Source organism: Vulpes vulpes, chromosome 11 (genome assembly GCF_048418805.1).
Source record: "Vulpes vulpes isolate BD-2025 chromosome 11, VulVul3, whole genome shotgun sequence".
NCBI lineage: Eukaryota > Metazoa > Chordata > Mammalia > Carnivora > Canidae > Vulpes > Vulpes vulpes.
Window position 1 is genome coordinate 29,756,772 of NC_132790.1, and position 27,116 is coordinate 29,783,887.

A 27,116-nucleotide genomic window follows, 5' to 3' on the forward strand; every position below is an offset into this window, starting at 1 on the left:
GTTTTAATAATTTGCAAAGTCACAACTGAAACAAGTTCTAAGTGCCATCTTCCCAATAATCACACTTAAAACCGACTGCTAATGTTTTAAATTAAGCCTAAATAGTCTCCATTAAAGTATGAAAAAGCGTACCGTGGCATCACAATTTCCAACAACTTCAATTTTTTCTGCCTTCAGTTCCATATTTTGCTTTTTGGATGGACTTTTTACCAGCTGCCCTTGAACTTCCACAGAACTCCCAAAAGCCAGTTCTCTACAATAACAAAAATTAAGCATAAACAAGATATCATTATATGGAACCCCCATTTTAATACAAACCTTGCTATCAGAACATTCCAATATTTAATGATACAAGTTTTACCCTTCTTTGGGCAGCAAATAATTAAGAGAGACTATGTGAAAATGGTAGAAAAAGAAAAGCCTCCACCAAAAAAAAAGAAAAAAAGAAAAAGAAGAAATCTTGCCATTTGCAACGATGTGGATGGAACTTGAGGGTATTATGCTATGTGAATAAGTCAGTCAGAGAAAGACAATTATCATATGATTTCATTCATATGTGGAATTTAAGAAGTAAAACATAGGGGCACAGGGGAAGGAAAGGAAAGCATAGGGGAAAGGTGGGAGAAATAAAACAAGATGAAATTGGAGAGGAAGACAAACCACAAGAGACTCTTAATCGTAAGAAACAAACTCAGGGTTGCTGGATGGGAGGGGTTGAGGGAATGGAATAAATGGGTGATGGGCCTTAACAAGGGCACCTGATATCATGAGCACTGTGTGTTACATAAGACTAATGAATCACAGACATCCACCTCTAAAACCAAGAATACGCTGTATGTTAATTGAATTTAAATTTTAAAAATAGTAAAAAAAAAAAATTAAAAATAAATAAAAGAGAAAGAGAAAAAAAAAAAAGAAAAAGAAAGGCCTGAGCTTGAAGGATTTTGATTCCAAATATTTGGACTTGAGCCTCAAAGCTTTGAAAAGTAGGTTTGTTTAGAAAGATCACTCAGGCTCCCTGCATGGAGCCTGCTTCTCCCTCTGCCTATGTCTCTCTCTCTCTCTCTCTCTCTCTCTGTCGCTCATGAAGAAATAAACAAAAATCTTTAAAAAAAAAAAAAAAAGAAAGAAAGAAAAAGAAAAAGATCACTCAGGGGGCAATATAAACATTGGATTAGGGAAATGGGGAGTAGAGGAGATGAAAGGGAAAAAAAGGATTCTTTCGTTAAAAAAGAACTCACCTATTGTCAAAGCTTGAATCTGCTACAACCTGAAGGCTTTCCAAAGAGGATCCATCGTTTATATGCAGGAACAAGACTTCCTTCTGCGATCGGACTGAACGAATCCATCCCTAATGAAAATAAATTTCTAAATGTGAGTTTAAAACACATTAACATTTTACATTTTCATTATACACTCACACACAAGCCTAAGGGGAAAAAAAAAGTCCTTGGGATACCTGGGTGGCTCAGTGGTTAAGTGTCTGCCTTTGGCCCAGGGCATTATCCTGGAGTCCCAGGATCGAGTCCCACATTAGGCTCCTTGCATGGAGCCTGCTTATCTCTCTGCCTCTCTCTCTGTGTCTCTCATGAATGAATAAAATCTTTAAAAAAAGATGTCCTCAGTCCTGCCTTAATAAATCAATTGCTTTTAGTTCACCATATATTTATAAAATTCAAGGATTCTTATTGCAGTGAGATACACTTCTGGCATCACATCTTTTTGTTTTGTTAATAAAACTCATCATTTTTTTTTCTTTTTAAGATTTTATTTATTTGACACAGAGAGGGGACAGCACAAATAGGCAGGGTGGCAGGCAGAAGGAGAGGGAAAAGTAGGCTCCCTGCTGAGCAGAGTCTGAAGAGGGCCTCCATCCCAGAACTCTGGGATCATGACCCAAGCCAAAGGCAGATGCTTAACTGACTGAGCCACCCAGGTGCCACAAAACTCATCATTCTGAATAGATGCCTAACTTTCCACTAGGTGATGAGACTAATTCACATCATCAATTTCCCCCAGTATTGGCTATTTCAGGTATTTCTTCCTGCCTCTTGCTCATTTTCCTCATCATAACAAATAACAGGGCACATATTTTGGCCCCCATCTCCTTTTATATAAAATTCCCAGAATGGAAATTATGTAGTTATAGACTAGAAACATCTTTATGGGATTTTCCCCCTTTTACAATGCATCACACAGTTCTCAAGAAGCTTTTCATTGTGAACATGTATTAAATAGTAAATAAGCTTTTGAAGACACTGAGTTTAAATGACAGGTATGTGTGAGTACAAATGAGAGGTCTTCTGGTAGACCTAAAACCAGTTCTCACAGATCAGATCCAACTTAAACTAGCACAGAAGAGAGAATATACTTCTAGCAAACAGTGAACAACTGTGAAACAACTGATGGTGTCTGATTAACTATCAGACACACTTGGGAAAAGGGAGAGGATTCTACTTGGAAAAACTATATTGACCCTGTGTGTTCCCACCATACCCTACAGACAATGCTAGTGAAACTCTTCTATTACTTCCTTGCATGTCCATAATAATTTCAAAGTTTAGGAACTATGCTTTAGTTGCTTTGAAGGCCATTGTCAAGCACACAGCAAATAGTCCATTAATGTTTTTCAGTGAAAGGGATATCTACAATGCACTAGAAATCTACTATGGGACAAGTGTTTTACTACCTTTTTCATATAATCTCTCATCCCTTCCTCACAACAGCTCAGTGGATTATCATTATAACCTGCCTTACAAGAACCTGGACTCAGAGAAGTTAAGTAATTTGTTGAAGGTCACACTGCTGGTTACCATAAAGTCCCATTTGAAACCAAGTCTACCAGAAAACCCTTGAACTTTTTCTAGGGCTACACTGAATAAAGTGTAATTGCCTCAGTCTCCTATACAGGGCCTTTCACAACTGTATGGGCACAAGTGTGCCCATCTTTCTGGTTTCATCTCCCCACACTTCCCTGAAGGCAGCTGTTCAACCAACAGTAATTCCTAAGGCATCACTGTCTTTTCACTTGGTAAAAAGTAACATTTGTGAAGCACTGTTTAAAAATGTGCTTTTGTTCTAAGCCCTTTATAAATATTTTACTACTTATTTCTCACAAGAACTTAATGAAGTGATTACCATTTTAGAGATGAAGAATATATTTAGAGAAGTTAAGATAACCTCTCTAAATAATTAAAATCACAGTTCCCAAGTAGTAGAGCTAGAATTCAAATATAATTCTTTTTTTTAAAAGATTTATTTATTTATGATAGACATAGAGAGAGAGAGAGAGGCAGAGACACAGGAGGAGGGAGAAGCAGGCTCCATGCTGGGAGCCTGACACGGGACTCGATCCCGGGACTCCAGGATCGCGCCCTGGGCCAAAAGCAGGCGCCAAACCCCTGAGCCACCCAGGGATCCCCCTCAAATATAGTTCTTAGCTCAAAGGTCGTATTATTATCAAACTTCTAGGAAACGCTATCTTCACCCCATCCCCAGTCCTCAGGACTCAAGTGAAACGTCACGTAATACAAGCAGTCTTCCTTGACCTGACATAGTAAAGGACATCTCTATTTTCTCAGAATTTTTTATACCACCAATACGTATCACATTGCCCCAATTACTTGTCTTAGCCATTAGACCAGGACTGACCCACAAGTAGAATGTGAGCCACATATGTAATTTTCCAAGTTTTAGGGGTCACACTAAAAGTAAACAGGTAAAATTAATTTTAATATTTTATTTAACCCATTATGCCCCAAATATTATCTACAGATAATCAGCATAAATATATATTAAGGTATTTTATATTCTTTTGTTTTCCAAAATTGGTGTATTTTACATTTACAGTTACCCTTCAATTTAGACTAGCTGCATTTCAAGGGCTCAGCACCACAAACGGCAGGTAGCTACCGTCTTAGACTGCACAGTATTAAAATGAAAGCCTCTACCCTGAGCAGTAGGTTTTTATCTTTGAATCCTTTCTAGATTACCACTCAGCAGGGATTAGTAATGTATATATGTCAAATGAATAGGTGAATGCAAGAAAAGTTTTTGATTTGGATCATGGAAAAAAAAATCAAACTCAAAAGAAACACAGAGGTGTCCTACTGCTAAAAATCAAGGATATCGAAGGACAACAAAAATGACTTCATCAGTGTCTCAGCAACCTGTAAGAAATGATCGAATCACCTTGGCTAGTCTACTCCGTTGAGGGAAAATCTTCTATGTGGAGCTGTTCCAAATGATAATAGCAAGAGAAGTAATAGCAGCCCACACTTATTGACTGCGGGCCACTGTCCTGAATGTCTTCATACCTATCATCTCATTTAATCTTCAGGACTCTCTGCGTTTAAGGCTAAAGCTTTATGCTACAAGAAGGAAACAGGTTCAGAACACATAGGAGACGAGCCTTGTATTAATGAGGAGGCACTAAGGGCCAGATTTGAATCCAGGCAGCCTGACTCCGGAGTTTCAAGCTACTACACTCTACTTTTGTCTCCTAACTCATTAAACGTACATTATATGCAAACCCTCATTTTTAGGCCTTGGGATGGTCAAAAGTGGAATAAAATCCGTTGTTCGGTCGAACAAACATTTACTGTCAGGCAGACGTGTGTGAATACCGAGTCGGACCAAACAGTGTCAAAGCAGCCACTGCTGACTGTGGACCTTCATTATGAGGGATACAGGCACAGAGGCCCGTACGTCTACTCCGCTGTACGACCAACGAGCTCACAGGCGATGTCCCGGTACCGTGAAGGCAAAGTTCCAGCACTTCACAGGCATCCCGACACTTTTGCAAAAAAAAAAAAAAAAAAAAGAAAAGAAAAAAGTAACGGTAGGCAAGGAAGGGAGACCAACGTGAACGTACGCGACCGTCTGTACATCCCTGAGCAAGTCATTGCACTTCCCTGTGCCCAACTTCCTGCATCTGTAAAATGGGCATAGCAGCAGCAGCAGCAGCAACTTTAAGCTGCTAGATGGCAAACTTCCCATGATGGTCACTGAATTACAGAATTTTTCTTTTTTCCTACGTTTTCTCCTTCCCCTGCCTGTCATTCTGTCTGACCCTGCAGGTGCCGTTAAGTCACTAAAGAAGGAAGCCCCACCCCCTTCCCGAACACCAACCTGGACCTTAACGCGCTCCCCACTCGTGCTCTGGGCGCCGAGAGCGTCCCGCACGCTCAGCCGCGCCGGAGGTCTGTGTCCCGGGCAGGGAGCTGAGGAACAGGAGCGCAGGGCTCGGGCCAGGAACCGCGCCCCGAACATCGCGCGGCCGCCCCCGGGCCTCTCCGGAGGGCGCCGACCTTGCCTACCGCGAACCTCCCGGGGTCCCCGCTGCAGCCTGCGCTCAGGGCGCCCCACGCCCCCCACCCCCCGCGGCTCCCTTCCCCTTCCGCGGCTCCAGCTCCCCCTCCGCACCCCTCCCCGGACGGGGCCGAGTGAGAGCACAGCGGCGCGCGCCCGAGAGCCCCACGCGCGCCAGGACACCTCACGGTCGCGCCTGGGCTCGGAACCCACAGCCGCGACCGCCTCCCCGAGCCGAAACACGCGCGGCCGCCCCGCTACGTCACACGCCAACGTCCACGTCATCACGCCACGAGCGGGTTGAGAGGGAGCGTGCGCACTGGGGCCTCCGGTTTCTGGAGAAGGCGGGCCAGAGACGGGGGCGGGCCGAGGGCGGAGGGGGCGGGGCCTGAGGCCCAGAAGGGGCGGAGCTAAGGCGTTCGGGCTCTAAGCGTTCTCGCGGGGGCAAAAGGGGAGCGCGCGAGGGACCCGGTCTAAGAGGTCTTAGTGTTTTTTTTTAAGATTTTATTTATTTATTCATGATAGAGAGAGAGAGGCAGAGATACAGGCAGAGAGAGAAGCAGGCTCCATGCAGGGAGCCCGGCGTGGGACTCGATCCCAAGACTCCAGGATCGCTCCCCGGGCCAAAGGCAGGCGCTAAGCCACCGAGCCGCCCAGGGATCCCCTAAGAGGTCTTAATGTCTAACGCTTCCAGGTGATGCCGAGAGACGCTGACAGGTAAGGAGTGGCTGATGCTGAAGGAAAGCCTCCAGGAGGCTTAGTTGTTGAGAACAGGAGCCTGAGGATGTCAGTCATTCCTGAGTTCTGAGCGCAAGGAAAGACAAGACAGAGGTCCTTGCTCGTCATAGTCATACGGGATCTAAACAGACAAGTGCATAAAAGGGTGATCAGTTCTCTGGCGGAGCCTCAACGTGGGATGCCAGAGATGGCTTGCTGAGAAGGGAGCCCTCTGACCCCTGAAGAGTCTTTGTATATGCAAATCGGGGAAGGCACTGCAATGAGAAGATGTTGGAGAGACACTGAAGGGAATGTTGGGCATTGCCTGTTGGAATCTTCAAGTCTTTCTTTTTTTCCAACACAGTTACCTGCTTTGGTTTGACCTGGAAACAATGACCCTTTTAAATGTATCCACCACTCCCTCCCAAATCGAAAAAAAAAAAAAAAAAAAAAAAGATCCTGTAATTCACTGACAATCAGGAAAAGGTTTTTCCATCTAGCAACTTAAAGTTGCTGCTACTATTATGCCCATTTTACAGATACAGGAAGTTGGACACAGGAAAGTGAAATGACTTGTTCAAGAAGATACAATACAACCTATAAATGTGATATTTAACCTCAGAAATTCTGGCTCCATCCACTAAACTGTAATGTTATAGAGTATCTCAAGGTGGGAAGTAAAATCATGATCCCTTCCACCAAGAAGCTCGTTGTCTAGACATGGGGAATGACAACAAAACAGATTAATGCAACATAAACCAGTAAGTTGGGCAGCCTGGGTGGCTCAGAGGTTTAGCGCCGCCTTCAGCTCAGGGCCTGATCCTGGGGTTCCTGCGTTGGGCTCCCTGCATGGAGCTTCCTTCTGCCTCTGCCTTCTCCCCCCCCCCTCTCTGTGTGTCTCTCATGAATAAATAAATAAAATCTTAAAAAAAAAAATAAACCAGTAAGTACACACAAATAGATGAGCCAAGTGAAGTAGTAGTCTAGGGAAGGAAATAAACGGAGTTTTTGAGGAAGCTCAGAACTTTGCAGTGCTGGGATGTAAAAAAGAGTATTTCCTATGAGGAGGTGAGCAGGAAAGGTTACTAGGAGGGCAAACAGCCTGGAAGCATTGTAAAATTGTTCTCAAGATAGACTAAAAAATATCTCCCACTAAAATACCATAGTTCTCGGGCACTTCTTGAAACTCTCAAAGAGAAATATGGAGGGGCACCTGGCTGGCTCAATAGGATCATGCAACTCTTGATCTTGGGGTCATGAGTTCGAGCTCCACATAGGGGATAGATATTACTTAAATAAAATTTTTAAAAATATGGGAATGTCCAAATACCTTCAGAATTATGTAGGTTTGGGACTTTAACAACAACAAAAAAATAAGTATGACTTTGCTGTATTGGCTACAAAATCTGGGAAGGAGATGATCACAGCATTAATGTGTTGACTATGCCTACCTTGTCCAAGGGATGAAAAATGGTGACCAATTGGCTCACTTCCTGCCCAGGCTGTTTTTCTGTCTTGCCTTCTTTCACCACTCCTTTCCCCTCAATGTGTATTTTAAGAACTGTGGTCCTTACCACAGTGATCCTGACTTCCTTAACTCTCTCATCTACAGCTGGTTTAAGCCAAAGTGTTAATTAATTTTTAAGCAGGGGACCAGTGTCCACTAGTTTGATGAAGACAAGGGAAACCAGTGGGTGAAACTGAAAACTAGCAGTAGTTCATTAAAAATGAATACAATGCAAGTTGACTATAGCATTTGTGCCTCTGGTGCTAAGTTCCAAAACACTCCATGTATCTTGTGCTATATCAAATTACGTTTTCTTGTTTTTGTTTCCAATGTTGGAATGACACTTTTTAGATTCATTAGACAGTAGCCAGAGTAATCTTTTCACAATTTTTTTTAAATTTTTATTTATTTATGATAGTCACAGAGAGACAGAGAGAGAGGCAGAGACATAGGCAGAGGGAGAAACAGGCTCCATGCACCGGGAGCCTGATGTGGGATTCGATCCCGGGTCTCCAGGATCGCGCCCTGGGCCAAAGGCAAGCGCCAAACCACTGCGCCACCCAGGGATCCCTCTTTTCACAATTAATACATTACTATGTTGGTACTAATGGTTGCTAGTGCTATAGAATGCTTACTCCATGCCAGGAAGTTTTCATGTATTAACTCAATCTTCACAATAGCCCTCTGAAGTAGGGTTAGCATCACCACCCTCCATTTCCAAAGGAGAAACTGAAGCTTGGAGAGGTTTTGAGCTGGTTCCAAGTTACACTGGCAGTCTGGCACCAGAGTCCATTTTCTTCTCCACTTATTACTCCAGCGATTAAAGTACTCCTCACTTGCTCCCCCTACAACATAGAGAGGACTTGCCTTCTTCAGCATGCCTACCAGTCTATGATTCTGGGAGTCCCCTGAGGCACCCTGGAGTGAGGAACAGAAGTGAACCATCCTTATTGTTACCTTTTGATAATACAGGTCTAGGCGATGAACACCGTTAGCATTAGTTGTCAGCTTTAGAGAAGGTTTTAATCAGGCTCAGCACGACAGGTTTCAGCTTCACTTGCAAAGCTTCCTGGCTTCTAAAAGGCAGGCATTACTCTGATACTCCATGTGGTCATAAAATACAACTCTGTGTTCAGGGTTTTCATTACGCTTGAGTCCACTCATGAAACTCTCAACACCCAAAACTTGATACCAAGGTTATGACCTCAAAACATAGAGGAACATAGTACCTGATGCAGAAATTATGGAGATATTTGGTGTAGACAGGGAATGGGTGAATATTGTAAAGGATCCTGAGTTTCTCTGAAGAAGCTAAAGTCGGTGAGTACAATTTAACTTGAAAAATGGAAAGGCGAAGGCACAAAACAGAACAAGAAATTGCATGTGTACTTTGGAACCTTCGGAAAAGCAGCTCATAATCTAGAAAGAAAAGCTGACAAGTAAATGGTCAGGTAAAGGAAAAAGCACAGAAGAGCAGTAGTAACCAAACGCTGGGGGAGTAAGGCAGTTTTCCTGGAGGAAGTGACATCTAAGCTGAAGCCAGAGGATGAATATTAGCCAGGGAAAGGGGAATTGCATGTCCTAAAGAGAGTTGGCAATGTTCTCTATCGTGATCTTGGTGGCCTTACCTGTACCAGATATGTAAACATTCCTTGAGCTGTAAACTTAAGATTTGTGCATTTTACTTACATATACCTCAATAAAAATATAAATTAAATATTAAAATAGAGGCATCAAGTCTGCTGCTAGAATTAAAGCCTTATATTTCCCTGGTTAGTACAGAGACTTTTTTTGCTCATAAAACGTGAACTATTTCCTACATATAGAAGCGTTTAGAAAATAATGCAATAAAACCTGGTAGCTAACGTCTAGGTTTGTTGTATCAAAGCTTAATATTTTGTCCTCTTAGAGATCTTTCTCGTTCCAGGAAATGGATCTCCTTTGTACTTCTCTACAATCCCATTCCCCTCTTTTCATCTTGGGTGGAGGTAACCACTATCCAGAATTCAATGTTTTTCGTTTCTTTCCATGTTTTTATACTTTAGTTATACACACACAATTATATATAATACACACATATGTACACATACATATATGTATATATAATATGCATATATCTATAGTCTCTTGTATTGTTTTGCATATTTTAAATTTTAAGTTAATGGTGTCTTACTCTATAAATTATTCTGCAACTCAAATTTACTTTTTGACATATATCCATGTAGCTGCAGTTCATTCTTTGTAATATTCTGTTATATGACTATACCACAATTAATTCATTCTCATTCTAATGGTTATTTGGGCTGCTTTCAACGTTTTTCTATTATAAACAGTGGTGGATTTACCATGAAGCTAATGAAAGGTAAACTCAGAGCCCCTTATTTGCATTTATGTGTCTCCCTGTCCCTGGCCCCTACCTCCCCCCCAGTGCGAGGCGCTGCTGGGAGTTGTAAAATAAGAAGGGAAGCGATCAGGAAGCATTTCTTAAGGAACTCAGAAGAGAGGGGCATGAATTTCCAAAGTTCTAGAAATTTCTTGTAACTTCTCTCATTCTAAGTAAATATTTACCTTAATATTTGTAATTCTGTATTATTTTCTTTAAAAAAACCTCCTATATTATTATAATAAGCTTCAAGACCCACAGAACTGGATCAGCCCTTCATTATAAGACTACTGCAAAAAGTAGACTGGACACATCAAAGTCTCTCTGCATCATATGCCTCAGGTACAGAAGCTACACATCTTCAGCTTTGCTGGGTACTGACAAAATGTTCTCCCAGCTGAAGATTGTAATTTATACATCCTCCAACAAGCTTACAAGGATTCTCAGAGTTCCATACCTTTAGTGACAACGGAGAGACTCAGACTTTTGAATTTTTACCAATGTTGGGTAAGAAAGAGTATCTCAGTGTTTTTAAAGATTGTACGTTCTTTATTCTTTTTCCTCTTTTCCTCAAAATTCCATTTCGACCGTAACACCCATCATTGTCAATAACATAGTGGAAAAGAGCACTCGCCTGGCAATCAGCAGTCCTAGTTTAAATCTCATCTGTGGCCTCCTAACTGTGGAATCTTTAGAAAGTCACTTAAACTCTAGACTTCCTTCACAGGGCTGTTAACACTATTAACTGTAGCGTCTTGTGAATTCTGTGGTAGAGAAATGAGTGTCATATCTGACTGAATGCTCCTCATCATTTATGAGTTTTAGAGTTAAGGAATCCACTAAATGTTACCAGCCCATTCTCTTTAATTCCCAAAGTAGAAGGCTCAAGACGATTCCTATTTTGTATACATTTCTTTTAGGTGCAATTCTTCAATGTATCAGAATCCCCAGCTGTCTTATTAAAATGCAAATTCCTGGGTCTCCTGTCTGATGACTCAGAATCACTTTGAAAAACACTTCTGGCTTCATAGTTGGGTCTCATCCTTTCCCTGGTTTCTTCCTTTTGCTTTCAGGAAGCCCTCTGGGACTTGAACTTCTTTCCTTATGCTGTACTACTACTGCTCTACTATTATTAAACTCCCAATGTATTTTCAAAGAAACTGTAACAAAACCACCTGCAGTCCAAGCCATCTTCCACATTTAGGGTTGGGAGGCACCAGTGCACAGTGGCTGGAGCATGACCCCAGGATTGAAGAAGGAGCTTCTTCCTCAGCTGGCTCTGCTGGGGGCATCAATGCAATCTACACTGACTATTTTATTCACATATTATGTATGCAGGAATTCATACCTGCAGAATAAATTCCTAGAAATAAGACCAACAATTTGTTTCAAAAATATCTTTAATGTTATTTTATGTACCTAGCTGCTTTTCCTCATGCCCATTTTGTGATACGGATCTCGATCTCGTCCACCTGGTTTTAGTGTCTGTATGTTTGGAAAAATCTGGAAACTTTAGAAAATAGATTTCTATAATGCTTTATGACTATATCGCAGATGAAAGAAAACATACTTATTCTCAGGAGTGGCTAAGGTTTTTACCACCGTTAAAATTTAGATTTAGGAGAGACTGGACATAATTGGCTACTAGATAGGTTACTACAAATTTTAATTATTTTAAAATTACTTCTGGAGTTTGATACTTGTTAATTGGTTGGCTTATTGGTAAATGTTTGCATTTCTGAAATTGGGCTTGAAAATAAATTGTAACATCCTCTGCAAAGAGGTTAATGTGTAAAGCATACAAATTTTTATGTCTTATTATTTGGCAATTTGGTATGTAGTAATAGCCTGAGTTCTCATTGCTGAGGATAAAAGGAGACTTAAAAAATGTTTTGTTTTTGTGATGGGACACCTGGGTGGCTCAGCCCTTGAGCATCTGCCTTCAGCTCAGGGCCTGATCCCAGGATCCAGGATGGAGTCCCGCACCAGGCTCCCTGTGAGAAGCCTGCTTCTCCCTCTGCCTGTGTCTCTGCGTCTCTCTGTGTCTCTCATGAATAAATAAATCTTTAAAAAAATGTTTTTAGTTATGATGCAAATAACAGAAAAATATATAAGATGTAAATGTGTAGTTAATGAATGATTATAAAATGAATGCCTATCTAACCCACCATCCAGATCAAGAAAAAGAACATTCCTAGGACTCTTCTAGCCCAGTCCATACCCCTTGGCAAGCACAAGTTTCCTACTCTCCTGACCTTGGTAATCGTTGCTTTGGTTTTCTTTATAATTTTATCACCACCTCAGTATTCAGTCTGGACATTATAATTTAGTTTCCTCTGTTTTTGAACTTCGTGTAAACAGAATCACGCAGTATGTGTTAGTTTATGAACTCTTTTGCTTAATACTATTTTTGTGAGAATCAGCTATGTCATTGCCTATAAACTGTTCATTTTCATTATTGTATGATATTCCATTTTATGACTATAACACAATTATTTATCCATTCTGTTGATGGATTTTTGGTTGTGTTTTTTTTTTACATTTTTAAAAAGATTTTATTTATCCATGAGAGACATACAGAGAGGCAGCAGGAGAAGTAGGTTCCCTGTGGGGAGCCTGATGCGAGACTCAATCCTAGGACCCCAGGACCACGCCCTGAACCAAAGGCAGACGCTCAACCACTGAGCCACCCAGGCATCCCTCTCATCAGACTTTTAAATTTAGCTGCATTGGTGTTGGTGTAGTAATCTCTCCTCGCAATTTGCTTTGCATCTCCTCAATTATCATTCCTTGTCAAGCATCTTTCAATGTTTATTTTAACTGGGTTTTCTTTAGTGAATTCACTAAATCTTTGGTCTATTTTTCTATGGATTAGCCTTTTTTTGTCATTTATTTTCCAATTAATCTATACAAGTTCTTACATATATAATTTAGATATAAGCTCTTCTCAGTTATAAGTATTGCAAATATCTTCACTCACTCTGTGGGTTGCCTATACCACGGTATATTGTGAAGAAATGGCTGAATGATAGCAAACCTTGACATTATTTGATCCTTTGCTTTAGAAATTGTGTCTAGTTCTTGAAGAAAATTATTGACACTCGAAATTACCCTTTTGATTTATTTGGGCAATGTAAGACCAACATCTTTTGTCATTCTTGTTACTGTTCTTCTTTAAAAATGATTTTTTAAAAATTCAAATGTTTATTTTCTTTATATACCCTGCCCCCCCCCCACCCTATCCCCTTTATTTTTTGGTTTATGGTTAATGGCCTTTTCTACACATCTCTATGTGGTAATCTTAAGGGAACAACCTTAAGGCTAGGAACTCCACTTTAAATTGTTTGAAGCTGATTCTGGCTGCTTGCAAATATTTCTGTGCATAATCAACCTCTAAGGTTTCACGCCAGAAAACCAGATAACTCAGAAAAGAAAAATTACACGTAGGAGACAATACAATCTGAGCTGATCCTCCTATACTCATATTTTCTCTTTGATCACACAGAACTTCAAAGAATGAAGTTAGCTTTTCAAAATTTCTTTAATGCCCACACAGCTTCATAATGAGCACTCCATCTTGTCTGGGAACATTTTTCACAGCCAATACCTACATTTGTGCCTACATTTTTGCAGCAGTTTCCACTGATGAAGTGAGAGTGAAAAGAATGGGCAATTTCCCCTCCAAAGTTTCCAAATATGTTACATATGAAGAATAAATGTTTCCAAAGAGTAAAACTCCACAAATGTTTATTTTATTTTATTTTTTTTCCCACAGAGGAGTGCCTTATCATGGATAGTTTTGGTTTATAACTGAAAATAAAAAGCAGATGGGTTTATAACTGAAAATAAAAAGCATTTTACTATTGTTTTTAAATTTTCTATAGTGTACACCTCCTAAGTGCTTGCACCTTGGGCAGATCACTCCCACTGCCCCACCCTTTGTATGCTGTTGATATTAAGCATGATATTTTCTATAGACTTCTGAGAAATACTTTTTCATTTAAGAAAGCTCCCTGAGGCTTCTGAGGGATTATTACCCTGCCACCCCAGGATCTGTGGTCAGATAGATATAGGTACATAATGTCATGAATAAAGAGTGATCTCTTTGGAAAAGAATAGCTCTGCTTAAAAAATGCAAATTCTAAGGAAATTTTTTTCCTTACAATAAAGAGTCTGGAAGAGATGTGTTCCTGGAATTCGTAGGAGAATCAGCACTCACCATTGGTCTAAAATGAATAATTATGTAAACACTTAAAGACCCCAAAAGGAGATGTGCTTATGCCCTGGCTTTTCAAACAGGAAAAAAAATATATTGATGCCATGGTAAACTGTTTTGTACTCCTGATAAAAGGGGCTTGTGAAATGTGTGTTAAAACTAGGATGGCAAGTAGACTATACCCCAAGAATAGTAATGCATGAACATTCAGGGACCTGGATATTTCCTTTCATAGATTTCCAGCAAAACTTTCTCGAGCTCCACCACCCCCTATGAACAGTAGCAAGAAGACTGATGATATAACTTTTACTGAGAACTGATTTATTCTCCTCTTCTCAGGGTTTATTTTCAGAATCATGTGCATTGACAGATATAAAAATGTAAAATTTATTTTCCAATATATTAGATTAAGCAATTTAACATTCCTTACTAGAGCATAATATATATCAAAGGAGTATGAGATATATATGTGCATATATTCATACACGGTGTGTGTGTACACACACATTAATCACAAATTACATTAGAAAGCTGTTGATTCAGGACACCTGGGTAGCTTGGTTGATTAAACATCCAACTCTTGATATTGCCTCAGATCATGATCTTGGGGTTCTAGAATAGAGCCCCACATTGGGCTCTGCACTCAGCATGGAGGCTGCTTATCCCTCCCCGCCTAGCTCGTGCTCTCTCTCTCTCAAATAAATGAGTAAAATGTTAAAACAAAAAAGCTGTTGATGCCGTCCCCATTTAAAGTGTTTAATATTTGTGACACTTGGCTGGCTCATTTGGTAGAGCATGTAACCCTTAATCTCAGGGTTATGAGTTCAAGCCCTACACTGGGTGTGGAGCCTACTTTAAGAAAAAACAGTTATTATGTATCAATTTGGTTGGAATCCAGTAAAATTACATAGTTTAGTTTACATTTTGAGTGACTGGTTGTGGTTGCCAGTCTCTAAAACGGCCCCAATGACCTCACCTCCATTGTAGAGTCCTCTCCACTTTAGTCACACAAGATTTGTCCATATAACCAAAAGAATACAGCAAAAATCTTAGTGTGTGACTTCTGAAGGTAAGTCATAAAAAACACCCATCTCTTCCAGCTTCTTCTCTTGGATCAATTGCTCTAGGGGCTACCAGGTACTATGTCATAAAGATACTCAACTAGCTCTATAAAGATGACCACATGCCAAGGAACTGAGGCATCCTGCCAGTAGTTAGCACTACTGTATTACTGTGATAGGATAGATGTTTTCTATTTGTTATTTCTCTAGAGAACCTTGAATGAATTAGTGAATTACTTAGTGAGTGAATGAGCTAGTGAGTTTTTACATATTACATATATATAGTATATATAATGTATATGTATATGTATATATAATGTATATGTATATATAATGTGTGTATATATATATACAGTAGCTCATGTAAATATGGATCCTGAGAAGTCCCATGATCTGTCCTCTTCAAGCTGGAGACCAAGGAAGATCAGTGGTATAATTTGGAAATCTAACAGCCAGAGACCCTATGGTGTAGATACCAGTCCAGGTCTCAAGGCCTGAGAACCAGGAGTGCAGGAGGGCAGGAGAAGATGGATGTCCCAGCTCATTCAGTCAGGCAGAGAAGCAATTCAGCCTTCCTCTGCCTTTTTGTTCTATTCAAGCCCTGAATGGATTGGATAATGCCTACTCACATTGGAGACAGCCATTTGCTTTTCTTATTCCACCAATTTAAATGTTAACCCCTTCTGCTGTAAGATAAATAAATCCTAGGGATATAACATGCACATGACGACTATAGTTAACAATACTATATTGTGTATTTGAAAGTAGCTAAGAGAGTAAGTCTTAAAAGTTCTTATCACAAGAAAGAAATTGTACCTACATGCAGTGATGGATGTTAACTAAACTTATTGTAACCATTTCGCAATATGTATATTCATCAAACCATTATGCTGTACACCTAAAACTGACGCAATATTATATGTCAATTAATTTTAAAAAGTTGATAAAAAACAAAGCCAATTTAACCTACAATTTAGCCGAAATGTAACACATTGGCAACAAAAAATATCCTTAAAAACAAAATAAAAAAAGAAATCCAGGTTAGGATTCATCATCTTTTCCTCATTAGGAAACCAGTAGAACCTGAAAGGACTACTTATTATGTGCTCCTGCTTTCTGTAGCAGAAACAGAATTGCAATTAATGAACTTTCATCCCACTGAGAGGCTAGAAGTTAACAAATAAAATATGAGCTTGAGGAAAGTCTTGTTCTCACTTTTTTATCTATTAAAAACTTGGGGAAAGGAGATTTTGTTGTTGTTTGCATCTTTTTTTTTTTTTTAAGTTTATTTGTTTTTTTAAGTAATCTCCATACCCAATGTGAGGCTCAAACTCAACAATCCTGAGATCAAGAGTTGCATGCTCTTCCCACTGAGCCAGGCATCCTGGGAAAGGAGACTTTGTAATAACATTTAAAGATTTTAAAAAGATTATTCTCTGGATGGTCTTCTTTTTTAATTTAATTTTTTTAACTTTAAATTCAAGTTTGTTAACTTATGGTGTAGTATTCAGGAGTAGAATTTAGTGATTCATCACTTACATATAACACCCAGTGCTCATCACAACAAGTGCCCTTCTTAATACCCATCACCTATTTAGTGTATCCTTACCCTTCTCCCCTCTAGCAACCCCCCAGTTTGTTCTTTATAGTTAAGAGTCTCTTATGGTTTCCTCTCCCTCTCTGTTTTTTCTTATTTTGTTTTTCCTTCCCTTCCCCTATGTTCATCTGCTTCGCTTTTTAAATTCCACCTATGAGTGAAATCATGATACTTGTCTTTCTCTGATTTTGCTTAGCATAATACTCTCTAGTTCCATCCACATTGTTGCAAATGGACAGGTTTCATTTTTTTTGATGGCTGAATAAAATTACATTATATATATATGTGTGTGTGTGTGTGTGTATTCCATTATATATATAATATATATATTTCCCATATCTTCTTTATGGGTGCTTTCCATGATTTGGCTATTGTTGATAATGCTGCTGTAGACACTGAGGTGCATGTGCTCCTTTGAATCAGCATTTTTGTATCCTTTGGATGAATACCTAGAGTGGCAATTGCTGGATCATAGGGTAGCTCTATTTTTAAATTTTTTGAGGGATTTCCATACTATTTTCCAGGGTGGTTGCACCAGTTTCCATTCCCAGCAACTCCCCTTTCTCCACATCCTCATCAACATTTGTTGTTTCCTGAGTTGTTAATTTTAACCATTCTGACAGGTGTGAGGTGGTATCATTGTGGTTTTGATTTGTAATCCCCTAATGATGAGTGATGCTGAGCATATTTTCATGTGTCTGTTGGCCATCTGGATGTCTTCTTTGGATAAATGTCTGTTTATGCCTTCTGCTTATTTCTTAACTGGATTATTTATTTTTTGGTTGTTGATTTTGATGAATTCTTTATAGATTCTGGATACTAGCCCTTTATCTGATATGTCATTTGCAAATATCTTCTGCCATTCCATCAGTTGTCTTTTAATTTTGTTGATTGTTTCTTTCACTGTGCGAAGCTTTTATCTCGATGAAGTCCCAATAGTTCATTTTTGTTCTTGTTTCCCTTGCCTTGGGAGACATGTCTAGTAAGAAGTTGCTGCTCAACTTCAGGTCAAAGAGGTTGTTGCCTGTGTTCCCCTCTAGGATTTTGATGATGGTTTCCTGCCTTACATTTAGGTCTTTCATTCATTTTGAATTTATTTTTATATGTAGTGTAAGAAAGTGGTCCAGTTTCATTCTTCCCTAGGTAGCTGTCCAGTTTTCCCAACACCATTTGTTGAAGAGAGTGTCTTTTCTCCATTGAATATTCTTTGCTGCTCTGTCATTCTTCCCTAGGTAGCTGTCCAGTTTTCCCAACACCATTTGTTGAAGAGAGTGTCTTTTCTCCATTGAATATTCTTTACTGCTCTGCCAAAGTTTAGTTGACTATAGTGTTGTGGATCCATTTCTGTGTTCTGTGTTCTCTATTCTGATCCACTGATCTATGTGTCTGTTTTTGTCTCAGTACCATACTGTCTCGATGATTACAGCTTTGTATACAGCTTGATGTCTGGGATTGTGATGCTTTATGCTTTTCTTTTCTTTTTCAACATTACTTTGGCATTTGGGGTCTTTTCTGATTCTATGCAAATTTTAGGATTGTTTGTTCTAGGTCTGTGAAAAATGCTGGTGTTAGTTGATCAGGATTGTATTGAATGTGTAGATTGCTTCGGGTGGTACAGACATTTTAACAATATTTGTTCTTCTAATCCATGAGCATGGCATCTTTTTCCATTTCTTTGTGTCTTCTTCAATTTCTTTCATAAGTGTTATATCAGAGCACAGATTTTCTACCTCTTTGGTTTGGTTTATTCCTAGGTATATTATGGTTTGGGGTGCAGATGTAAATGGGATCCATTCCTTCATTTCTCTTTCTGCTGCTTCATTTTTAGTATATAGAAATGCAACAGATTTCTGTACATTAATTTTATATCCCACAACTTTGCTGAATTCATGTATCAGTTCTAGCAATTTTTTTTGGTGGAGTCTTTCAGGTTTTCTGTACAGAATATCCTGTCATCTGGTAAGAGTGAAAGTTTGACTTCTTTTTTCCTGATTTGGGTGCCTTTATTTCTTTTCAATGTCTAATTGTTGAGGGTGGGACTCAGCAGTCATGAAAGTGGACATCCGTGTTGCGTTCCTGACCTTAGGGGAAAAGCTCTCAGTTTTTCCCCACTGAGGATATTAGTTGTGGGTCTTTTGTATATGGCCTTTATGACATTGAGGTACGTTCCTCCTATCCCTACTTTCTTGAGGGTTTTTTTCAAGAAAGGATGCTGTATTTTGTCAAATGATTTTTCTGCATCTACTGAGAGGATCATATGGTTCTTCTTTCTTTTATTAATGTGGTGTATCATGTTGATTGATTTGTGGATATTGAACCCCTGTGGCCCAGGGGTAAATCCCACTTGATCATGGTGAATAATCTCTTTAATGTACTGTTAGATTTGGTTCGCTAATATTTTGTTGAGAACTTTTGCATCCATTTTTATCAAGGATATTAGTCTGTAATTCTCCTTTTTAGTGGGGTCTTTGGTTTTGGGATCAAGATAATGCTGGCCTTGAAGTTTTCCTTCCACTTCTATTTTTTGGAACAGCTTCAGAAGAATATTAATTCTTTAAATGTTTCATAAAATTGCCCTGGGAAGCCATCTGGCCTTGGACTGTTGTTGTTTTTTGGGAAATTATTTTCATTACTGATTCAATTTCTTTGCTGGTTATGTCTGTTCAAATTTTGTATTTCTTCTTGTTTCTAGGAATTTATCCATTTTTTCCAGATTTCCCAATCTATTGGCATATAATTGCTCATAATATTCTCTTATAATTGTTTGTATTTCTTTTGTGATCTGGTGTTGGTTGTGATCTCTCCTCTTTCATTCGTGATTTTATATATTTGGGTCCTTTTTCTTTTCTTTTGGAAAAGTCTGGCTAGGAGTTTATCAATTTTGTTAATTCTTTCAAAATATCAGGTCCTAGTTTTGTTAATATGTTCTGGTTTTTAAAAATTTCTATGTCATTTACTTCTCTAATCTTAATTATTTCCTTTCTTTTGCTGGTTTAAGGCTCCATTTGCTCTTCTTTTTCCAGCTCCTTTAGGTGTAAGATTAGATTGTGTATTTGAGACTTTCCTTGCTTCTTGAGGTTAGCCTGTATTGCTATATACTTCCCCCTTAGGAGTGCCTCTGCTGCATCCCAAAAGTTTTGGACTGTTGTGTCTTCATTTTCATTTACTTCCATGTATTTTTTTTTTTAATTTTTCTCTAATTTCCTGGTTAACCCATTTATTTGTTAGTAGTATGTTCTTTAACCTCCATGCATCTATGGTCTTTCCACTTTTTTTTTTTTTTGTGGTTTACTTCAAGTTTCATAGCATTGTGTTCTGAAAATATGCATGGTATGGTCTCAACCTTTTTGTACATGTTGAAGCCTGATATGTGACCCAGTATGTGATCAATTCTGGAGAATGTCCCATGTACATTTTAAAAGAATTTGTATTCTGCCCCTTTAGGATGACATGCTCTGAATATCTGTGAAGTCCATCTGGTCCAGTGTGTCAATCAAAGCCCTTGTTTCCTTGTTGATCTTCCGTTGAGATGATCTGTCCATTGCTGTAAGTGGGGTGTTAAAGTCCCCTACTATTATTGTGTTATTATCATTGAGTTCAGTTTGTTATTAATTGATTCATGTATTTGGCTGCTTCCAAGTTGGGGGCATAAATATATACAATTGTTAGATCTTCTTGTTGGATAGACCCCTTTATTAAGAGATGATGCCCTTCTTCATCTCTTATTACAGTCTTTGGTTTAAAATCTAGTTTGTCTGACAAAAGTATGGCTACTCCAGCTTTCTTTCGACGTCCACTAGCATGAAAGATGGTTCCCCACCCTCTCATTTTTAACCTGCAGGTGTCTTTGGGTCTCAAAGGAGTCTCTTGTAAGCAGCATATTGATGGGTCTTTTTTTTTTAATCCATTCTGATAACCTATGTCTTCTGATTGGACCATTTAGTCCATTTACATTCAGAGTAATTATTGGTAGATTTGAATTTAGTGCCATTGTATTACCTGTAAAGTTGCTGTTCCTATAGATTGTCTTTGTTCCTTTCTAGTCTTTGTAGTTTTTGGTATCTCTTTACTGCTCAAAGTTCCCCTTTAATATTTCTTCCAGAGCTGGTTCAGTGGTCATAAACTCCTTTAGTTTTTGGTTATCTTGGAAACTATCTCTTTTTCTATTCTGAATGACAGCCTTGCTGAATATAGTATTCCTGGCTGCATATTTTTCCCATTCAGTGTGTTGTATATATCATGCCTCTGTTTTCTGGCTTGTCAAGTTTCTGTGGATAGGTCTGCTGCTAACCTTATGTGTCTACACTTGTAGGTTAAGAACCTTTGGTCCTTAGCTGCTTTCAGAATTCTCTTTATTTTTGTATTGTACAACTTTCACTATGATATGCCTTGGTGCTGACATGTTTCTGTTGGTTTTGAGAAGAGTTCCCTGTGCCTTTTGGACTTGAATTTCTATTTCTTTCCCTAGATCAGGGAAGTTCTCAGCTATACTTTGTTCAGTTGAATCTTCTGTCCTTTTTCCTGCTCTTTTTCTTCTGGGACTCCTGTGGTATGGATATCATTGTGCTTTGTGGAATTGCTGAGCTCCCTAAGTCTACATTCGTGATCTAACAGTTCTTTTTTCCTTCTTTTTGGCTTCACTATTTTCCATAATTTCATCTTCTATATCACCTATTCAATCCCCTGCTTCTTCTGTCCTTATTGTGATTACATCTAGTCAATTTTGCATCTCAGTTATAGCATTTTTATTTTGGCCTGATTAGTTTCTAGGTCTTGTATCTCATCAGCCAGCATTTCTTTGGTGTCTTCTATGCATTGTTCAAGCCCAATATTTTTTTTTTTTTAGATTTTATTTATTTGTTTGAGAGAGAGAGAGAGAGAGAGACGAACAAAGAAAAGAGCATGAGTGGGGAGAGGGGGCAGAGGGAGAAGCTGACTCCCTGCTGAGAAGGGAGCCCAAAGTGAGACTGGATCCCAGGACCGTGGGATCATGACTCAAGCTGAAGGCAGATGCTTAACTGACTGAGCCACCCAGGTGCCTGCCCAGTTAGTATTCTTATGACTGTTGTTCTAAATTATTTTTTTTTCAATTTTTTATTTATTTATGATAGTCACACAGAGAGAGAGCGAGAGAGGCAGAGACATAGGCAGAGGGAGAAGCAGGCCCCATGCACCGGGAGCCCGACGTGGGATTTGATCCCGGGTCTCCAGGATCGTGCCCTGGGCCAAAGGCAGGCGCCAAACCACTGCGCCACCCAGGGATCCCATTATTTTTAAGATATATTAGAGATATCTGTTTTGAGCAAATCTCTGGATGTGATTTCGTCTTGATCCTTCTTTTGGGGGAGAATTCCTCTATCTTGTCATTATGTTGAGGTTTCTGTCTTTTGTATGTTATGAAAGCTAGTTATGTTTCCTGCTCCTGAGTGTAATACTATATTAAGAAGGGATATTTCAGTTAAGCATCTGACTCTTGATTTCAGCTCAGGACATGATCTCAGGGGCGTGAGATCAAGCCATGCTGGGCTCCATGCTGGGCTCCGTGCTGGGCTCTGTGCTGGGTGTGGAGCCTGCTTAAGATTCTCTCTCTCCCTCTCCCTCTGCTACTGCTCCCCTCCAATCACACACACACACTCCTGGTCTCCTAAATAAATAAATAAATAAATAAAATACCAAAAAAAAAAAAATAATAAAGATGATGCCATTAAGAAGAAGGGGTGGGGGCAGCCCCGGTGGCTCAGCAGTTTAGCGCCACCTTCAGCCCGGGGCATGATCCCGGAGACCCAGGATTGAGTCCCACGTCGGGCTCCCTGCATGGAGCCTGCATGGAGCCTGTTTCTCCCTCTGTCTGTGTCTCTGCCTCTCTCTCTGTGTCTCTCATGAATAAATAAATAAATCTTAAAAAAAAAAAAGGAGAGATGGTTAGGGGGAGGAGAAGGAGGAGGAGGAGGAGGAGAAGGATAAGGAGGAGAGAAGAAGAAGAAGAAATAGTAGTAGAAGTAGAAGTAGAAGTAGTAGTCATCATACACCATCCAGGGCCTGTTGCTTTGGGCAGTATTTCTGGTGTATGCTATGTGCATTCTGCTGTTGTATTTTCACTGCTCGTTCCCATAGGTCAGTCCTTGTAGAGTTCTTCCTTGCTTGCAGTGAGGAGTGTTTGGACCTTTAACTAATTTTGCTTTATTTGTTAAGACAAGCATGATTTAAAAAAAAAAAAAGTTGATACATTAAGGAAAAGAAAAAAAGCAAGCAGATCAACAAAAAACCATAAGTCTGATTCCAAAGAAAAAGAAAGGAGGAAAAAAAGAAAAGAAAAAAAGAACCTTGATCCAAAAAATGAGAGAAGGAAATAAACAAAAACCTATAAGCCTGATTCCAAAGAAAAAAAGAAGAGAAGATAAAAAAGAAAAGAAAGCCTGGTCCTGTTTCCACCAGAACTGAAGCAGAATTGAAGCTGGTGCTGGAGCACTTTGTGATCAGTAGACTTGGTACTTTTGGGGGCTTGTGTTGGTCTTCTGAAGGAAAGGCCTGTCTCACTGGCTCACACCTGCCGTAGTAAAAATGTCCCTGCCAGGCACAGGGCGGGTGGGGTTTGGTGTAAGGGACTCCAGCCTCCACTGAAGGCACTGTGTTTCTTTTTGTAGTCCCACTGTGCTGGTGGGAGTGGGTGGGCAGGGGGCAGTGTGCATGGAAGATGGGGTGACACCACCGCACCCTCTCTCTGCTGGTATGAGAACTCCTGGTCACTGATGTTTAGGATGCCCTCATGGAAAAGTGAATAATCTCCCCTCCTGTGTCCCAGGCTTTCATCAGATCCCTGCCCTCGACCTGTGACCAAGCCATCCTCATGTCTGGAACACAGTTCTCCTGTGTTTTATCTCTGGCTGGTAGTTGGGATTCAAAACTCCAAATCCTTTTAAAGGACATCGCAAGACACAGACCTGCTCCTTTCCCCCAGAGGAGAGCCTTGAAGCACTGTGCCTAGCACCATTCTGTTCCAGGAAAACAGTCACACACCTGCATTAGTGCCCAGAGTTTATGATGAAGCGCAGCAAAAAGCTGCAACCAGGTTATTTGTCTTCTGTGTGCGCTTCTGTCCTCTGCTGTTGAGCAGCCACTCAATGACACCCAGGGGGCCTTTTGCCCCTGGAGAGGCAATATACCCTCTTCCAAATGTACTCCAGGAAGGGAAACATTTGTTCTCTCCTAGTGTGACCCAGGGGATCTTCACACCATGGTGTCTTGCACAAACCTTGTGCATTGCTCCCTCTCCCACTCTCTCCCTCTTCTCCCTGACTTCACTCTACAAAAAGGGTTCCCTCCCCTTTGAGGCATCCCAGGTTTTCTCTCCCCCAATTCACATCTCTGAACCTTGCATCTGCCATGTTCTCTCCCTCCAACTGTGCAGATTATTTTCTTAATCCTCCAATCAATTTTCTAGTTATTCAAAAATGATTTGATATTAATCTAGCTGTGTTCAAGGGACGAGGTAAACTCATGTTCCCTCTATTACTCTTCCATCTTAACACTCCCCCTGGACAGCCTTCTTTAGAAAAACTAAAGCTCTCTGAAAGAGCCTATTAAGTATCCTCATAATAACACATGCAAGAGGTATAGATGTTGAGCTACAAATGTGTAGCCCAGAAAGAAATAGTCTTATAGTCCTATACTGACCCTTTCTCCTTTTCTGAAAAGTCACTATTGATTTAAATAAGTGGATTCATACACAATAAATAGAATGGTTCATTATAATAATGTTAAAACCAATAGGCACAATTTATTGTGCGAAGGGGTTTAGATGTATTATCTCACTTAATCCTCTCAACAATGCTATCCACCTACTTATTTACAAGATATTATGAGCCAGGCACTCTTACAGGTACTATGGATGCAGCAGTGAACAAAATAGACAAAAATCCCTGCCTTCATAAAGCATACCTTCTAGTAGTAGAGACAGACAGTAAACATATAACAAAGTAAATCATATGATGTGTTAGATTATTTTAGTGCCATATAGAAGAATGAAATCAGGGAAAGGAGACAGGGAATATTGAAGGAGAATTACATTTTAAATAGAGTGGCCAGGGAATAAGATCTTGTTGAGAATGTAATATCTGAAGAAGATGAGGAGTAAGCTCTGAGGATATTTGAAGGAAGAAGTTTCTAGGTAGAGGGAAAAGCAAGTGCAGGGAGCATGCCTGGTGGGCTCATAGCACAACAAACAGGAGCTGGAGTGAGGTGGGCAGAAAGAGAGATATGAGGCCAGAAAGCTAATCAGGAGCCATGAGACATAGGGATTTGTAAGTTGAAAGATGGACTTTTGTTTTTACTTTGGGTAAGTTGGGGAACTATCTGAAGGTTTTCAACAGGGAGGGTAACATCATTTGACTTACATATAAGCAAAACCAAATGGCTACTGTATTGAAAATAGGTCAAAGGGGGAGGGGCAAGGGCAGTGACTGAAAGAGCAGTTAGGAGGTTACTGCAGTAATCCAGAAGAGAAATAATAGTGGTTTGCACAGGGTTGTAGCAGAGGTCTTAAGAAGTGTTCTGATTCTGGATATATTTTGAAGTGAGCTGACAGGATTTCCTGAGGTATCTATCTGGATGTGGGGTGTGAGGAAGGTGTCAAGGACGACACCCAGAATTTGAACTGAGTGAGGGAATGATAAAGTTGCCATGTAGCAAGATGAAGAAGACTGTGGGAGAAGTAGGTTCTTGTTGGGGTGGGAGTTGGCAAGATTAGGAGCTTGCTTTTAGATATGTTAAGTATGAGAGATCTTTAGTAGACAGTTGGACATGTAAGTCTGGAATTCAGGGAATTCATTTAGGTTGCAGATAACTTTGGGGATAACTGGCACATAGGTATATCTAAAATCATAAAATGATAACTACTCAAAGAAAGTCAGTGTAGGTAAAAACAAAAAATGTTTCAAGGACTGAGCACTGGGGCAGCCAATATTGAGAGGTTGGGGAAAGGAAGAAGAACCAGCAAAGGGGACTGAGTAGAGGGCCATACAGAAGAGAGAAAAGATCAGGAGAGTGTAATGTTTTTGGAAACCAAGTAAAAAAATCATTTTCATGGGGCACCTGGGTGGCTCAGCAGAGTGTCTGCCTTCAGCTCAGGGTGTGATCCCAGAGTTTCAGGATTGAGTCCCACATCAGGCTCCCTGCATGGGGCCTGTTTCTCCCTTTCTCTCTGTCTCTGCCTCTCTCTCTCTCTCCCATGAATAAATCAATAAAATCTTTAAAAAAATCATTTTCAGAAGTAGGGAGTTACTAACCATATCAGAAGCCAGATAGGTCAGGTCAGATGGGAACTGATAAATGACTATTGGATTTAAGAAATATGGAGACTTTGGTGACATTGACAAGCTATGTGAGGGGGATGGAGGTGGCAAAACCTGATTGGGACCATCAATAGAACTATGACTTCTTGGAAAAATTATCAGTTCCAGGGCTGAGGCAGGAAATATACAGAATGGGATGGCTTGTTGTGCCAAAAGAGCAATGAAGCTATCAAACACTGATGAGGTCTTGTCAAAAGAGTACAGAAAACAACTTTCAGGGCAGCCCGGGTGGCTCAGCAGTTTACTGCGGCCTTCAGCCCAGGATGTGATCCTGGAGAACTGGGATCGAGTCCCATGTTGGGCTCCCTGCATGGAGCCTGCTTCTCCCTCTGCCTGTGTCTCTGCCCTTCTCTCTCTCTCTGTATCTCTCATGAATGAATAAATAAAATCTTAAAAAAAAAAAAAGGAAAACAATTTTCAGGGGCTCCCAAAGTTGGGACACTTTGTGCATCAAAAATAAATTTTTGGAAACACACCAAATGCATAAACCTCCAAGTAATCATAAACATCATATATGCTAAAAAAAAAAAAAAAAAAAAAAAGCAACAACAAACATCCCCCAAAGCCCTATTGGCCACCTCTGGAGATTGTTAGGACACCAATTTATTATTCTGAAAATTGGTAAAGAACAAGAAATAAAGAAGCAATTGTCCTGACTTTTCTGAACTGTGTTTCAAGGTAATCACATTATTAATAAGGGAAAAGTTATTCTGTGTTGAAGAATTTCAACTAAAAAGGGAATTATAGAATTGGAAAATAATTATTTTATACTCTCTAATGAAATATCTAGACAAGCATCAATGGGTGCTAAAACAGGAGAAATATTGTGAGGGAACTTTGTAAAGAATGGATCAGGCTGACAGCTCTGAAATCACTGATTAACCCTAGCATCACTAAAAATGTGGCAATGAGACATTATAAGCCTCCTGATGTCATGCAGCAGAAAATTTATGCATATATAGAGTACTATCTGAA

General features: G+C 39.8%; 1 protein-coding gene across 8 annotated transcripts in view; it reads right to left on the bottom strand.

Moving 5' to 3' along the window:
• The window catches only part of NARS2 (asparaginyl-tRNA synthetase 2, mitochondrial), a 130,531-nt gene extending 124,929 nt beyond the window's left edge, over positions 1-5,602 (bottom strand). For 6 of the 8 annotated variants that reach the window (XM_072726009.1, XM_072726011.1, XM_072726008.1 and 3 more), the window contains exons 1-3: positions 5,131-5,481; positions 1,242-1,351; positions 133-253 (exon numbers count right to left, since the gene is read on the bottom strand). In XM_072726009.1, coding sequence (XP_072582110.1) covers positions 133-253; positions 1,242-1,351; positions 5,131-5,271 — 372 coding nt within the window. In that variant the 5' untranslated portion in view covers positions 5,272-5,481. The other 2 variants (XM_072726013.1, XM_072726014.1) reach the window with 2 other exon arrangements.
• Positions 5,603-27,116: the final 21,514 nt, after the last annotated feature.